At 38.0% G+C, this 18017-nt stretch overlaps 1 protein-coding gene across 2 annotated transcripts in view; it reads right to left on the bottom strand.

Moving 5' to 3' along the window:
- Positions 1-18017, bottom strand: part of cltca (clathrin, heavy chain a (Hc)) — a 51323-nt gene that overhangs the window by 21038 nt on the left and 12268 nt on the right. The window contains exons 2-9 of one of the 2 annotated variants that reach the window (XM_041801731.1): positions 13489-13696; positions 13056-13058; positions 8834-9102; positions 8496-8657; positions 8270-8383; positions 7295-7468; positions 736-933; positions 392-592 (exon numbers count right to left, since the gene is read on the bottom strand). In XM_041801731.1, the coding sequence (XP_041657665.1) occupies positions 392-592; positions 736-933; positions 7295-7468; positions 8270-8383; positions 8496-8657; positions 8834-9102; positions 13056-13058; positions 13489-13696 (1329 nt within the window). The remainder of the gene's footprint in view (positions 1-391; positions 593-735; positions 934-7294; positions 7469-8269; positions 8384-8495; positions 8658-8833; positions 9103-13055; positions 13059-13488; positions 13697-18017) is intronic. The other variant, XM_041801732.1, reaches the window with a different exon arrangement.

Genomic DNA, 18017 nt, shown 5'->3' on the forward strand with positions numbered 1-18017 from the left:
TTTAATTCACGGTTTTGATCTTTCTGTGAAAGTTACATAAGAGAAGAAGAGACATCTTTAATGAAACAAAATAGGAAAAGAAAAAACCTCTGAGATGAAAAAAAGAGAAAATAAATATGAACAGTAAATGAGAGAATGATAAACAACCTTATCTATGTCAAGTAAGATTTAAAATCCAGCTTCTCAGATTTCATTTCATTCCCAGGCTCTATTTCTGTTCATTGCAGCAGCTTAAAAAAACCCCAAAGTAAATTTTCTAAGTGAAACGTCATAAATTCCTCAAATAACAGATGTCACAAGATCAACACAATAGGCGGGACATATAAACAAACAGGCAAATCAGGAAGAGCCTCTTCCTGTGAGTGAATGCAGAGATGGAGATCTGAAATACCTTGTCTTCCTTTAGCCACTTTTCTAAAAGCTGCTTTCGTCCCTGCTGGAGAACTGGCCTGCAAAGCTCCAGGGACTCAAACTTGTTGAGCTGGCCCTGGTCCAACAGGATACCAAAGTACTGCAGCAGTGGGGAGGTCTGTCCAGCCTGGGTGGGAACACTCTGGAAGCGACGGATGGTGTCTGGGGTTCTCAGGATACCCTAAGAGGAACAAAGAAAAAATTATGACATGATATCTAACCACAAGATGAATGCAAAACCAGGAATTTAACCCGCTCAAAAATGTTGTTTTGCTTCTTTTCAGATTCCAGACCTCTTTTGATCAATGCCAACATGATAAGTACCTTTGGTGCATTTGCAGCAACCTTGGCAGCCTCGGAGTAGTTTCCAGCAGCAAACAGGTTGTTGAACTTGCGAGCAAACAGCTCTTCACCTCCAGCCAGGTTGTTGCGGACAGCTAAGCGGAGAGCCAGATCTGGATTTTGCAGCACATTAGTGATGTAGGGGATGATGTTTTCCTCCTCCACGCAGACTGACAGCACCTGTGTGACAGGGAAAAACACATTTTTTAAATTTACACTACAGATAAGTCTCAGAGGAACACTTCTGATCATGCTGCTAGATTTTTATAACATCTTCAGAATTTAGTTTTTATAACATGTACAGACATAATTCAATAACTGGATAAAAGATCAAAAGAGTTACTCTGTAGTCAATGCATGTTGTATTACCCTGATAGCAGGGTTAAAACAATCATCTGGCTTGATAACCTCTTAATAGGAGACGAGTACAAGCTAGAAGAAGTTACAACATATCAATAAAGTTGCATGAAATCACATCTTGTTTAAGAAAGTATCATCTAAGGTTCCACTGACTTCCTACAATGTTCATAACATTTTCTTTATGATAAATTAGAACTCTTAATCTTAGGAGAAGATTTAGTTTATCCAGGGCAGTGTGTAAACAAGATAATATTCAATTAAGCCAGTGAACTACTAAATTGCAATGATACTGGAGCAATTTCCTGATGGATGATGTTGGTTTTATAGGTGGTTTTTACACATAATTTCTGAGTCCTATCATCATTTGATATGCATTTATTTCATATTTTGTTATATTTTGCACCCAAGTCATCTGTGTGCCTGTTTACTTTGTCTTCCATGGTTTTCGACAAATTTACAAATAATAATTAGCAGTAAAATTTGCATTTGAACACAGTATACCCTGTTTCATGTCTATCCTTTCCTTGTATTAATGTTTCAGTAAAATCAAAACTGTTCTATACTATCATCGGTTTGAGTTCCCTGTATACAATTCTTACACAATAAAAACTACCTCTGATAAGGGTCACTGTGGGGTTCTAGCTGATCCCATCTGGCCTTTTTTAGTTTTGCTTCATGCAATTAGTATGGTTCAATTGTCAAGGACTATTATGTGATTTTCTCTTGTACTAAACAGGAAGCAGAATGGCAGGTTGAAAGAGCACATGCCTTTGGGGACAATATGAATTCTGTAGAAGATATTTTCAGTGAAGCTCTGTATGAAGTACAGAAGAAGACGTTCTTAAATCTCATACTTCTGTTAGTACACTGATTTACAGTACACTTAAATCCAGTACAAAGCACTTAATCACATTGAGGTTGTACTGTACTGAATCATGCACTGCCGTCTTGCTCTTACAGGAAGTGAAAATGGTTCAACCACCTGTTTTCTTCTTCTACTTTTTTTAGACCTGATGCAACGTCTGTTTGTATATATTTATAGTATATACCCTTAAGACCTGAGTGGATGCTTCTACCTCTAAGACCTGATGCAGTGTTTTTTGTTTTACTAAACTTGACCAATGAACTGCAACACAGTTCATTTAAATACACTTATGCAACATAAGGAAATTATAAAAGAAACTTCACTATTTTCACTCACTATCAAATTCACAAAACTTATATTTTGTGATATACTGCATTTGAGTCTACTTCTCAGTGTGAACTCAATCTGTGCACCTATTAAGTCAAAATATGCAGAGTTTAGTACAGCTCCTGATACTAACCCAGAAAATGTTATTGTCTCAGTCACAGCAGATAATGCAAAACTTTGAAACTCAGTTATTAGTGTATCCATTTGTAATTTCGAAATGTAAAGGCCAAATAACCAGTCCTTTCAGAATTTAGAGTTTATAATTTTAGACATTTCAAGATATTTTAGTCTTTTCGTGACAGGTTTAAGCCAATCTGCAGTACATGCATTCCCAGTAAGACCTGGGACAGTGCACTTGATAAATGTTGTTTGTTAACATAAATTCCTTTCTATTTGTATTTTCTACAAAGCCTCCTGTCACATGAACTCAGATGCCCCCTTATCCCCGCCCACACGTTTAGCAATGCTCTGAATAAAGCTGGACCATTGATTCGACATTTGATAAATGGCCTTTTTTATCTTTACTAATCTTACACACATCTAAATGACAGCGCAATAAATCAACAGATTCCTTATTCGCATTCTGCGCCAGAAATCAGAGGGAACAAGTTCAGCAGAATCTAACTGTGTGCAAACGCATTAAAGTCCATTAAACCCGGTCTGGCCTTGGGTTGTGGCTGCTGAATGCAAATGTATCATTAGTGGGTCAGTGTAACGCACAGCTTTTGTGAGCAGTCTGGCTACAGAGAGAGAGTGAGTGAGAGGGGAGAATGAATGAAAAGAGCAGGATGAAGGAAAGAGGAGGGGGCTGGAGGAGAAAGACAGCCAATGTTTGCCACTCTACAAACAGGACCAGCAGGTCAGCACCCCGGCTTTTAGCATGGGTGACTAAACCTCATTCTTCCTGCCACCAAAGTAGAGTCACTCACTTGATACAATGTAGGAGGGCTAATTTGAGGTTGTTTGAATAAAAAGGGACAGAAAAGGAGGAGTAAAATAGGGTCTTTTGGTGGAAAGAGTGTAGGTGTGATCAGGAAGGAGGATGTACATTTATAAAGAAGCGATTACTAACAGAAAGATGTGAATTAAACGCAGCAGGGTCTGATGGGGGAAAAAAAAGTGGGACCTGCCAGGACGAGTCGTCTCATCTGCAGCACTGAGCACCAGATGACATCTGAGCTTTGGTATCAAGTGATACACAAGGACAGAGACACTCACAGAATAGTAAAACTGCAGGGCAGACATCGCAGGTTTCTGCCATGCTGATGACATGAATAAAAAGGTGGGGGATGTGATTGGATGAGAGGACCAGCACTAAGAGGATTGAGGGCACCAGGCTGTGCCTCTTACTTCTCATCATGTGGCCATGGGTGGTGGGTGGGTCCTTGCTTTACCCCCACCTCTCACTCTAACCCTCTATGTTGCTCCATCCATCCTCCGTCCCTCTCTGATGTGTGTGCAGCAAAAATGTGCATGTCATTGTTGATCCAGGCCTGTCACACAGACACTAACTGGTCTGAGTCAAGGTTTCGCACACTCTGATGTTAAGATTTAGAAAAAATGCAGCAAAATTAGGGCCAGAAGGGTATTCATGCCTATTTTGATCAACATTGACAACACTGATATTCATTTTTTAGGGATCAAAGAGGTGAGAAGCTGTATTTATTCAAGGTTAGCAAAACAAATCTACTCGGCTTTCCTGCGTTCACCACACTGCTGTTTGTGGTTTTTATTTCTGTGGTTGATTAAGCTGCGTTGCTTTGCAGTGCTGACATAGTTCTCATCTACTCTTTGCATGTAATTAGTTCTTGCATAACATCAACTGCCCTAAATCAGAAGTATTATAAACAACTCAAGATCAGTGGTTACAAGGAACTAGCTCTTTGCATTCCGCTGCTTTATTTGCTTTTCATTTCACCTGTCTGCTCTCAGTCATATTACTTGTTGAATATGTATATTAAATTCCTCTGAGTGCATGACAGATATCCAAAAAGGAAGCCAACAACATCTCAATCCTGCCCTGGCATGCTGGCTGCTGGTTTAGGAAGTGCTTGATTTGACATGCAGTCAAGTTTTCACTATGAAAATATAGCACTTTAAATCTTTATACAGCAATTGACCATGATATCTTAATCATAGGAAGAAAAAAATCAGAATTAAATTTGATCAATCAAGCTAATAACTATATAGACACTTTTGTAAAAGTGTGTAAAAGGAACTGGATACAGGAAAACTTAAACATGGATGGAGAACACTAGCGCTATAAACGAATAAAAACCATGTGGCTTTTGTTCATGAGGTTATCATGATACTAGTAAACATCAATCACTCCCAGAAATTTTTTTTAAGTGTCTGAAATTTTTTTTTAGTGTCTTGACTAGGAATGCACATGATTAGCCTGCTAAATGGTTTAAGCCAGATCCCTTTGTAGTCAGCAATTACAAGTCAGTTAAAATAACCAATCACTGTCAAACGCTCAGTCTAAACTCTAGCACAGCCGTCTGCCACTAGTAGCCCCGTGTAGTTGTTCTTAACGACTACTGCCACAATGCTTTTTACTTCGATATAAACAAGCAACAATTGCTATCGTAGGAACAGCACAATTATCACCATTTCAAACTAGAAAATTGGGATACTTGTATGTAGGCTGTGCCAGGTTATACCAACATAAAACTGAAGCATGAACGACAATATTCAGCTCAGGAATGTGGACATTAACCTGCAAAGAGAATCAGCTGGCAGTGGAGGTACTACTTAACCTGACACGCCAGATGGATTTGGTTCACACATCCATCTGGAAAACCTCTAATACACAGCGTTTGGGAAAGGGCAGAGCCTTTGAAAAAAAAACTTGGAGTGTGGTTGGATGAATGATCTGTCTGTAACATCTTTATGGGCCAATCAGAGCAACAAAACATGTGATGTGGGCGCTAGCGAGGTGCGCCCCTGTCGAGGAGTAAGCTCCACATACAACTGCATAATGCAAACAATGGCGACTGTAGACATGTCAGTACATGACTTTGTCGTTTTTGAAATGAAAACAACTCACTGCTCTTTTTTTTTTGTTCTTCTTTTAACAAAAAAAATGTCATCAAGTTCTGATAAAACTGGCACTTTAGCAGCATCCACGCTAATGATTGATCCTGTCACTGTCTAACTGAGCCCAAAAGGTTCAGACAGGAGTTTTGCAAGATGGATTTGCCTATGAGAACCACGGAAACAGGCATATCCATCTGCTTTGCAAGGTTTCGTACTACTAACACTAGCCACATTCTTTAATCCTACTTTGCACCATTACTGCGTGAAGTTTCTTTTTTACCGTTGCAGTGTAAGCTGGTGCACAGAATGTGTTTACTTGACTTTGGGCTAATCTGCTAATCAGCAAAGCATCATTTTTTTCCCCATGCGAGTAGGGGGTGCTCCAAGGAAAAAGGGTTAGGAACCACTAATTTAAAGCATGTGGTATTTAAGAATATCCAAGTGGCAAAAATTTCAACAACCTTCTTTTGTATTCCTATAATTTCCTTTCAAGTCCATATGCGATGCCAAGATTGTAGCATTGAGTGAGGATGTAGGAGTACTGATTTAGTTCCATCTTTCTCTGAAACTACTGCATATCGCTGAGGTTAATCACACTTAAGTTCTGCTGTCTTGCCATACAACTAATAGCATTTATACAGGGATGTGATTGGCACTGCACAAAAAGCAGCCAACCTCCACTCATGGACAAAGCACAATTTGAAACCAGAGTATTCCTTCTTAGCACGTTGTTAGCTGCTTTGTTAGCAAGTGGCCAACAGCATTACACTCACTGCTGTCTATTTTGTAATAAGCCAAGTTTAAACTCAAGCTCATGTTGTAAATGACCTGTATCATCACACATTGAAGCCCGTAGATGTCCTGAAATTCTCCTTATTTCACTGAACCGCTTATTATGCCCTTTATAGACTTATTTTTACAGATATCCATGATACACAACGGCTATCTCTCAAGGTCAGAAATTCACAATTCCAGATTAAGGACGAGTCATATCCCTGTATATTGTTATTAAGTGAGAGTAGAAATGAATGTCTTCAGGTGGCTTGCTTTACTGTGTTTGCTCAAGATCAAATTTAAGCAAAACAAGTAACACTATAACTAAAATTTTCAACTAAAACCTGCTTCAAATTTCTGACTTTTTCAATATAGATCATAATATAACAAGGAAGATATGGAGTTCTGTAATTCTGCTTGTTTAGTCCAATCAGGAACAAAGACATCAAACAGAATAGGTTGGAAATTCAAGTTTTTAAACTCAGCCTTCCTCAGCTAACAGCTAAATAAAAGCAGTTGTGCATTTCGAGGAAAATTATGGAAAACCACTGCATAAATATATTATTTAGCATCAGGTTACCAACATTGTTAGCCACTAACCCACTCATCTGGAGGCACCACAGGGCCAAGACAGTGGCCTATTATCTCTGAGATCACCATGTGTGTGTGTATGAGTTTTGCGTGTATGCGACATACACACACTTCACTGCCTGGCATACAAGAAGATCCGTCACTGCCTCAGATCAGCTTTCCTCTCACTGCTCAATAATTCATGTGGTGTGTGGCCTGGCTAGAACATTATTCATCAGCTGGCTGGATCCAGTTCTCCTCTTTGGTTCAGCTTTACAAAAACAGTAAGACACAACACACTCTGTGAGGAACACTACACCTTGGATTATTAATAATGCCTGTGAGCAAAGTCTGAGCATGGCTGATGATAACAAAAAACGAGTTGATGTTATTGCCACATACAACAGCTGATGTTGATGTTTTGTTTGTTTACATTCATTACGCTGTGTCGGGTTGGCATACAGGGTAAATAATAAAGATGTTCTGTCGAGGCTGTCTGATAGAGGTAAGGAAGAATAATTGGTTTTATCAGCACAATGATACTCTGACATTTACATGACCGACCTGCTTAGACAAAAACACATGGGCACTGGCTGACATTCTTACCTGTCCCTTCCTGTTTACCCCGATGATGCCGGAGGTCGCTTCATGTGGAGCGGTGACGAAGATGGTCTCTCCGCTAATGCGGTTCATGTAGATGCAAGTGCCCGTCTCCAGGTCATAAAGGTGGATGTAGCCGTACTTGGTAATAAGGAAAACCACATCTTGCTTGGAGCTTATCTGTCAAAAAACAAGATGAAACAACATCTCCATAAATCTGATTTTAGCAGAGAAAAATATGACCTCATATCAACCTGTATAGTTCTTTGTTCATCTGCCTCTTGAGTTCACTTTTCTAAGTTAAGGGCTGTGATTTTTCCTTTAATTTCCTTTGAATGCCAGGGAAAACAAAGACCTACGCTCAAATTACATTCCTAAATAAAAGAATTAGTTTAAAAGCAAAACAGCAGATTTTTAAGAGGTTTATTAAAAAAAATGAGCATTTTCTTTTAACCTGAAACCAAACCAATACTAAAATAAAAATAAATAATTGCCTGAAAAGCAAAGCATATGTAATAGTATTTTTGGTTTCACACAGTAAACAGCAAGCCTACAATCAAAGACAAAGCTTTCTGAAAGCATATAACAATAGATCTTAGGGCTCTGCATCAAAGTAAAGTCCAAGAAATAAGTAGAGTAACAGTGAGGGCACAACCTCATCTGACTGCCTACTCATGATGCACTCATCTCCAGGACCCTCATCTTCTTCCTAAAGGGCCTGTGCCAATAATAAAACCTCATTTACACACATTTATTGGTATTTATGCAGGACAAGGTTTCAGGAAAGATTTAAGCATGACATAAAGCTGTACGACGCTACAGAGGCTACCATCTTTACAAACTTTTCTTTTTGGTTATGAGTTGCATATTGAGTAATTCAAACAAATTGCTAATTTACATTCATTTTTTACACTTGAAGTTCTTCAGAAGTAACAGCTGTGTCCTAAACAAAGCAGTAAATAATAGATTTATGCTCCACACCTGCATGGCCACAGGGAAGTCGTTCTGTGCTTCTGGAGGGAAGAACACATCCACTGCTTTCTTTGGAAAAGGCTGGTTGCCAGTTGGTGGTGTCCCTACTTCAATGATGTGCAACTGTGAAAAGACGAAAAATGTGTAAGAAAAAGACCTATGGGGTTGGCTGAAAAATGACACTGACATTTAAGTCATTTTCCAATCTTCACTAAGTTATTAACATGGGCAATACCTTTCCTCCAGCTTGGCCTCTGACAGCAAAGCAGAACAGAGTCGACTCCTCTGAATTCCCCTCCATCTTGAACTGGGCGAAGCTGGCAGCGTGGCCTTCAATGGGCTGAGAAACCTTTCTGTCAACAGAGTAGAGCTGCATGGCTCCAACAACTCGATTTTGCTGAAAAAGAAAACAATACAAAGAGATGAATACACAAAAAAGTTATATGCCTACGTCTGCTACATGAGCTTCAATACTTCTTTTCTGTTTAGCCTGTCTGAAGAAGATCTGTTGTTGTTTCTACCTCCTGAACTATATGAGACATTCATCAAAGGTGAAAGGAGCAGCAGAATCACCTGGGCTGAGATACCGATGAGCAGGAGCCATTTCTGCTTGGCGTCAGTGCGGTAGTTGATGATCTGGCAGCCTGCCAGGCTGGAGTGGCGGTCGAAGACCTTCACAGGCTGTGAGTCACCCTCCATGCTCCAGTGGTAGACAGCCGTGTCAGTCACAAGTGCAACTGTGTTCAGAGAGATCCACTTCCAGAAGGTGACATCGTCAGTCATGGTGTGTGCCTTCATCTTGCTCTTCATCTCAATGTTGAAGATCTGAAGAGTTTTGGCGGCTAGATGAGGGGGGAGAGAGGGCAGGAGCCAAGCCCCAGAGAAGTGTTATAGTTTCTGACAACAGTGTGTCCTCATAGTACACTTACAGAGGAAGAGAAACACAAGTTTAGGTAGAAAGATTCAAATTTGAAAATACTGGCAGTCATGGCACAGAATTCATCAAGCAAGGACGCCATGACGGAGAGAGAGGAGGTGCCATACATGCTGTAGTCGGAGATTGTGCCAAATCTGAAGTGTGGTGGGACAATTGACACAGAAGTCATTCAACAAGTGAATTCAATTTTGGCCTCCTGAGAGGCTCAATGAGGTGTCACTATGTGATTTGTGTGCACTTCAAGCAGGCTAGCTATCTGAAACTATTGGTACACAACACAGATCAACTGACAAACAGTATGTCAGATACTGGATTTTAAAAAGATAAGTTGATAATTTTTAGTTTAAAAAATCACCTATGTGTCACATAAAGAAGCTTTAAATTCTTAGCAAACTAACAGATCTTTACATGTTTGAGACATTTTTCCTTAAGTTTGCAGTTTGGATTTATAGTCTTATTTTAGCTTGTTCCATTACTTATTTTTAATTTTAAAAATGAAGGATCCATTTTCTTATGTTTTATTACAGTTTTAAGAGATTAAAGCTTGTTCTGATTACTACTCAAACAAATAATTTTGGCCTGTATGATCATTAGAGATTTTTTTTTTTTGTCTCATGCCTACAGGTCTTTAAGTTTATGGAACTAAAGACTTATCTTAATCCAAATTAGTTTTTCAAAATGAGCTTTCATTAAGTTATAATCCAACAAATGAAAGCATGAGACAAAATATGTTTAGAATTCTCTTTGAGGTGTCTAAAATAAATAAAAACTATCCATACCTTTACAACTAATACATTAATATAGAATTAAAATTTAGTTTTCAACTAAAATGACCACAGCTCTTCATAAATATTGAATTAATGTTCTCAATAAACATGTGTTGCATTATGCCCGACTACATGGCCTTTATTGAAAGAGGTGAAGCAGACAGAGGGTAAATGCAACAAACAACTCACAAAAAAGGTAAACACATCTGCATCTGAGTCAAAAATGCAACAGTGGAGTACAACATTAAACAGGCTCACAGAGGTTCAATTAAAGGGGAAGGTTTCAACAGTTAAGAGACTCACAGAGGAGAATTGTCAGAAATGTTTCCAATGATTATTATGTTTGAGTGTCTACAATTGCAGTTAAATGAGTTTAATTATGTTCAGATGACAGATCAGAAACTACACATTCAAAAAAAGGTTCACTCACCTGGATTTTTGTTTATTAGTTTGGGTTAATTTAGAGAGCTAAAGCTTTATTTCGAAGCAGTGTGACTTCCTTGTTTGCTCATTATTCAGGTATCACCATAAAGTTAGAAAAAAAGCAAATACAAATACATCAGCTCAACTGTCAGGATCATTTTGCAGTCACTATGCCGAGGGATCAGAGGTGGAGAATGGACCACTGGAAGCAACAGCCAAATTTCCAAGAGCAAAGCAAAGAGATTTTTCATTCATGATTTCCATGATCAGAGGTCAAACGCGTGTGTGTGTGTGACAGCTCTTCAGAGATGGTTAAATGAAAAGGTTAAGGCTTGATACTGAGTCACATGACGAGGTCGGCTGAAAGGCATCATCATGGTAGACTGAGCAGGAAAGACATCGGGGTAGGAAGAGGGAGGAGGGGTTAACGGCGAACCTACATTGCATTAACAGTGATCCAAAAATAGGTACTACAACTTCAGCCTATCCAGATCTGAAACTCCTCCGGTGTTTCTTTACTTAGCCATATAATATCTTATTGATTGTAGAAACGTTATTAATGAACCTTGTACCATTTCCTTCCATTTTAACCAACTGATTTTTGCAGAAGGCTGTCCTAATCCTGACCCCTTTGCTTCAAACTTTCAGGCCTTTGTTCACATGTGAAATATAAAGGTAAAAGTCACTTTAAAATCAATTAGCGTCTTCTAAAACTATATATAAAGACTCTTCCTATTATGCAGTGTAAAATTTAACCAAAGAGAGATATTACTATTGTAATGAGTCTATATGTCACATGATTGTCTGCAATGAGCTCTATAAAAGTTAAGCACTTGATTTTACTGACTGCACATTGTACCGAGTCTTCTGCAGAAGAAAACCAGTTATGAAATAAACTTTAGACAACATATTTTAAAGCACTGATTACCAAGCTGCCATCTGCCTAGAAGCCTAGATCAAATTTAAATTGTGCAAATATTAACTAAAACGATTAAAAAAACAAAACAAACAAACAAACAAAAAAAAAAACATATTTGCTAGATAGAATATTCATAGGTCTGTAGCTACAACTGTTTACAAATGCATGTTTTCTATTTGAAAAAAAATAAAAAAACAATTAATCAGTCTCAGGGGTCCTGGGGCATCTCAGCTTTTTTAAGATACAATTAGGTAGTCTTCTGGCAAAAAAAGCTGGGAACCACTGCACTGAAAGGGGAAGGGATGGTAGTACATTTAATGAAACATTTTAGCATTAACCATTTTTGCAATTGTATTATTGTTTTATAATTATTATTGTTTTAATGCCGGTGAGTCTCATTGAAAAGCCACTGAAAAGCAAATGCAGTTATGCTGATTGCACTACTGCCATATCCAGAAGTACTTTTAGATTGTAGCAATGTCTTCAAGCTTTTTAATATTCTGCTGTTAGAGATTAAATAATTAGGGTGTGCTTAGTCTTAAGCTTTCCAAGGGCAAACATTTAGTTGAAGCATCAATTACACAGCAAAAAAAATCAATTATTGTTTGGTTGCAAACAAAATTAATTTTCTACAAACTTGTTTTTGCAATCCTCACCGGAAAAATATTAATACTAACTGATGATCACCAGCTATGTTTGCCTGAAATCAATATGTTCATAATTATTCAAGTTAAATGAGCTGGGGTGAATAGTTTAGTTGAGCTAAGCTTACATGCAGAGGATATTCTTTATTAATCAAAATGATTTCGTAATTTTCAAAAGGACTCCAAAAAGAGCTGGAGGGAGCCTCAGACATCCAGTCATTACTGAGAAAGAGTTTAGCCACAAATCCTAAGACACAAGCTGTTTGGCTCACAAAATGTTGTTGTAATAGTTGGATAAAGCTGAGATCTGAACACAGACAGATGGACACACAGGACTGCTGGGCTCGGCAGCTTAACTTTATTTTTTCACACCCTGACAAGTGAGCTTCACAGGCCTGAGTCTGTCCCTGCTCTTCATTCCTCATCTGGAACTACTTAAGATTGAGGGAGGTCTCTTAAGGAAGAAATCGATGCAGCTCTCAGACGCCATCAAACTTTCCACATGGGTTACAAGCCATTATATTTACACTGTCTGATAGCTGGAGCAAACAGTAAACTAACTTCAAGCCTTGGTGTAAAGAACAATCACTGAGTCAAAAGTTGCTAAATGAATTGACAATAATTAAATATAGCAGGGGAACACATGAAACAGCAGGTGTGGATAATTATCATGTCACACAGATGGAAGGAGACATTAATTTCAAATGAAAATTGAGAGGAAATGTGAATTAAATGAAATCATTTACCCACAGTATTACCACATGTAAAACAGCTTCTAAATCACTTGTACATGTAATAAAAATGATGGAATGCCAGCAAGCTATAAGGCTGTGAAAGATAAATCCTGTTTATGGAGAAATGTTTGGATGGCCTTGAAGTTAAAAAATGTCTCAAGAATTTTCCAAAAATGATTTGGAATATGTATAAACAAACCATTTTTAATCAAGCAAGGCCACCTTCAACACAATGTTGGCTAATGTTTCAATAGTCACTTTATCATTTGTGTGCAAGCCAAAGAGGGCAGTGCTTAAAGAGATACATTTATATATTCTGTTGTGAAAACAGGATTTTACTTCCACAATGAAGTAGTTAAATTTCAACTCACCGTCTGCAAACACATAAGAAAGCAGTAAAGAAAAAAAAAGAACATAGAAAAGACAAAAACAAAAACAACAAAAAAGTCAAAGCAATCATGGATGCTACACGAAATGAATAAAAATATGCTATACTGAATTTTTACAGGACGAATGTTTGTTGAAAGCATACATGTTGGTTGATAGAAACTACCTGACAGTGGAGAAATAAAGTAGCTTGATGTGTATGGACATAAATAGATGAAAATAATCTATAAATACTATTAATAAAGAAACTTAAAATGTTGCTAAATTGAAAACAACATACCAAAAGTTCATGCTATTGATTTCTTAGGTAGAGTTAGTTAAAATATGAAAGTGATTCTATTCAAAATAAATCTCTCTAGTGAATTCTACACTGATTCTGAAAAACACAGCCTCTGTTATGCTTATATAATGTCTTACCTTTAAGTGCAATGACTTTGCTGGCTGGATTCATGATGGCGCTGTCCGCTGAGATGGGCCTGCGGATGGGTGTATTTGGGTCAGCCATGTCGATGATCACCACTTGAGTCTGCTCGCCCACCTTCTCTCGGACACAGATGAATTTATCGGACTCCATGGTGAGGGTGCTGAAGCCTATGTTGGCCGGATTGATCCCTAAGTTTTGGAGCTAAAAAAAAGAGAGGGGAAAAGTGTTAAAATGAACCACGATAGCCTGCTTAGAGTTAGCAAAATATTGTTTACAAGTAAAATGAATAAAGACAGAATTTGACTTTACCATGCCAAAATAGCACATATCTACAAAAAGCTACTCTGTAGCCACCAAATAAAATATAGTTTGCTACTCTGCATACAATGAGCCTTTGGCAATGAAGTATTAAGAGGTACACATCCTGAGCCATTTATGCTTTATGCTCCATCTCTTGAACTAAGGGACGGTCTAGGGATGCCTGGAAGAATATGTTTAACATAAGCTAAATTGTATGTTCGGTATCGGTATTGGCCCAACTTTTACAATCAGTGCATCTCGAATTAATTCAAGTGAAACTTCAAGTGAATGATGTGTTCAACTTTGTAAAAATCACTCTGTCATTTTTTCACAGAAAATATCATTTTTGACACCCAAAATATACTAAGCAATAGGGAAAAAATTGACACAGCATAGTATTGCGATATTTTGTGCGGTGATATATCCTATAGTATCTTCTGCCAACTATCAGTTTTTTCAAATTAATTGCTAATATGAACTGAAGTCTGTGATACTGGATAAACAGCACCAGTTGCTTTTCTGTCCACTTGATGTAGGGCCCTATGATTTCTGCGCTAATGGAATCACAGACGGTATCGTGGAATCGGCCAATAAAAACAGAATTTACAATTTAATGCAGAAATCACAGAAATTAAATGAATTTGACTGAAATGCTGTGTTTTTTTTAGACAGAGGAACGTATATCCGGGAATATGTTCCCAAGGGAACACTAAAGTGGGGCACAACTTGTGCCTCACTTCAGAAACACTCACCCCGCCCCCTCCTAAACAATTTCAGCATGTCAAAGCAGCTGCACGCAACACCAGCAAACATCACGTAGCTCACCAGGGGGCAGTACTGTGCGACATAATGTTGCACCTTTAAGAAAACTCATCCGTGCTACAAGTTATTTTACCTCACCACACCAGAGAGTAATGGAGAGAGAGAGAGAGAGAGAGAGAGAGAGGTGCGTCTGTGCCCAAGGCATACCACTCCCCCCTCGGAGGCTTCAAGATCAAGTTGGACGGACTCGAGATTTTATGAAGTCTCGCAGTCTAAATGATTAGGGCTGGGTATTGCCACTGATTTCCTGAAATTTCGATTTTGATTCACAAGGTCCCAATTTGATTCGATTTCCGATTCTATTTGATTCAATTCAGGGATATTTCTGCTACAGTACCTGTTTTGCTTGAATATGCAAGGGGGGTCTTAGAGAACTAATGGCAGAAATTATACTTTCAGTTTAATTAGTAATAAGAAACCTTCTAACTAGGCCCAGTATTTAAAATATTTAAGTTCACACTAAAAACTGACCACAAACTTTTTTCCTGAAAATACTTTTTATTGACCAACATATTTGATCAATCAACATAATAAAGTGCAACATAGACTTAACAATCAGTAATAAAAGATCAACCTTTGAAAAAAATGAATCGATATTGAAAATTCAAACAAAAAAATCCATCTGAATCGGAAAATTGATTTTTTAAACCCAGCCCTATAAATGATGTTAAATTTGAGTAACAGTTAGCTTAATAATTCCTCCTGTAGATACTGTAGGTCCCTTTGGTTGCTCAACGAGCAAATACGTAGCAGTCTGATATGAGGCAGATGGACAGACAGCAAGGACACAATGCAGTATTAAACTGCATGCAGTATTACACATTGAGAGCGCAAAGAAAAGTTTAGGTAGCAGGTTTACTTTTAACCATTTAACTTTAATGTGACCTTTTTATTAAGTTACTATCACTCTGTGTTTGAGAGAACAGGAGGATTTCTTCGTTTACATTATAAACATCAGTTAGGACCCAGTGTGATTATACACGTGGATGTGTCTTGAAATGTTGGAAATATCTGACTGTTACACTGGTTATAATTATTTTATATCAGGGTTATCCAAACAACGGCTCCTGGGCCAACTGTGGCCCTTTTCAATAAATTTAAGGTTATTTTTATTTAATTAGTGAACATTTGATTAATTTACATAAACAAGACACTCTTTTTATGTAACATTAGTTTAAAGATTAAAATAACGGAATTCCAAAAAATTAAAACAAATTTAACAGATTTCATAGGGCTCTATTGATGATGCCGTTGCACCCTTTGTCCAGTGACGGTCATACAGCAGGAGAAAGTTAGTACAACCAATATGGCAGCACCAGGGACAGGACATTAGCAGAATGCAAGCAGGGCACGAACAACATGGACATGACACATTGAGTCTGCAAGGAGTTTTGAATGAAAATAAAAAAACTGCTTTAATATGATAAAAATAAAGGCAAGGTATTGCTAAGTCAGCTAACAGTTACTGTTAGTCAACTTAACAGTTGAAAAATGGTATAGATGGCAATATATCACAATATATGGTATCACAATACTAAAATCGCAATAATACCTAATCGTGGCATAAGTACCGTGACAATATCGTATCTTCGGGCCACCAGTGATTCCCACCCCTTCTAAGCAACACTCCGACAATTTAAATGGTTTGGTTGCTTGTTATGTGCTGAAATCATCTTTTCCCCCCTGAATCATATTCTAAGGCTACTATTTGAGAGAAGGTAGCCTTAGCTTTCCCTAATTTCACTACAAACTGTTGCAGTATGTACCCAAATGAATCTCAGGTAACCACGTGGCAAATAACAGGAAAAAGTCCGCCAGCAGAATGTGTTTTCAATGTTGTTGTAAACAACCGTCAGAGTAATGATACCCTTAAACAGTCAAATTAATTGAAATGCCTGGTGCTAACCAAACAACAACAGAGTCTAATAAGAAGGCTCTGACACCCAGTTTGGCTGTCTCGTACAGCCACAGCCAGACGATGAGGTCATTAAGGTCAACACTGAGCAGTGGCTCTTTGGACACATGGAGCTGTGCAGTGTTCACAATGATTAGAGAGCTGGGCTGGGTGGAGAGCTACTCCAACGCCAAGTTCTCAAAGCGTGGGCCAAAAAGGAAACTACAACCACATTACACAATACTGCAGTCTGTAAAAGAGCAGCTTTTCAAGGTCTGATTTCTTGTTAGTTTAGGATGCAAAGCTAGAAGTTTCAGGGGGATTTTGCAAAAACATCTGTTCTGACAGGCAATCACCTAAAATAATAAAGAGCATGTTACTTAGCTTAATGACATGAAATGATCACACAAATCCTCAGCTTTCCTGACTTCACTGTGTCTGAGCTGAACAAAAATTGCAATCAATAGCAGAAAGTGGTTTTAACAGGCTTAAAATCAAGATCCTAAGGCTGTTTGTTAAATACTTTACAGCAAAGAGGAGCAGTCAGCTTTGCAGCCCAAATAACTGCCAAGGCTGGAAACAGGGCATCCTGCCTGCCTCACACAAACCCTGACACAGCAATACCTACTGAGGGCAGAGCCAGCACAGCTCCAGGCAGGATTATCATGGTGCAAGTACAAACCATGTATCATGGTTACAATTATAAAATGAAATCAGTGCAAGCTGGTGCAACTATCACACTGGATGTGGCATATCAAAATGTGATGATTAAACAGTGCTTCAATGTTTTCCTAAGAATAATGTAGTGAAGTAAGTCTGAAGGAAATGAAACTACCAAAATCATTTTCTATATCCCATGTTTTAGTGTTGCAACTTCCTCCTCTTTCACAACTTTGTGAGCAATAAACCACAGTTGTAGAAATGTCATATGATTTACCTGCAGCTATTCGGTGCACGGTTTCCTGATCAAACTTGAGGTGTTATAGCTGTATGGATAAATATTTCAAAATATTAAAAAGGGGGAGGGGGCTGTTTGCAACTAAATATGTATTCAAGACCAATGAATTTAAAGTTGGTAATATAATTTAGAAGTATTTTGCTTTCATAAGGTAATGGCTGGGGTGAAACTTGCATGTTCTATTACAACAGCAAAATTAATTAAGTTAAGTGCGGTATAGTCATGACCATCAGCATCAACAACAAAAGAAGCTTTCCTTTGTTTCTTTGAAAACTGCATTACAATACATAGCTGTGAGTAGAGGGTTTTCTGTTCAACTAAAACTGCAAAAAAGGAAAGAATTTTAACTATAATATAGTCTGTAGTTGCTAACAATCATTTATGTATGTACAATCTTATTGTAGCAACAAGGCAGGATGAAATGTGCATAGCTCGACAAGAGGTAAAGTTAACTGTTGCTAAATCTGATACACCCACTCTCGAGCATGCAATGTTCATCTGCTAATAAAACTGCATAAGAACCTGAGACAAATGGCTTTTAATAATGG

This window comes from Cheilinus undulatus, linkage group 12 (genome assembly GCF_018320785.1).
Source record: "Cheilinus undulatus linkage group 12, ASM1832078v1, whole genome shotgun sequence".
NCBI lineage: Eukaryota > Metazoa > Chordata > Actinopteri > Labriformes > Labridae > Cheilinus > Cheilinus undulatus.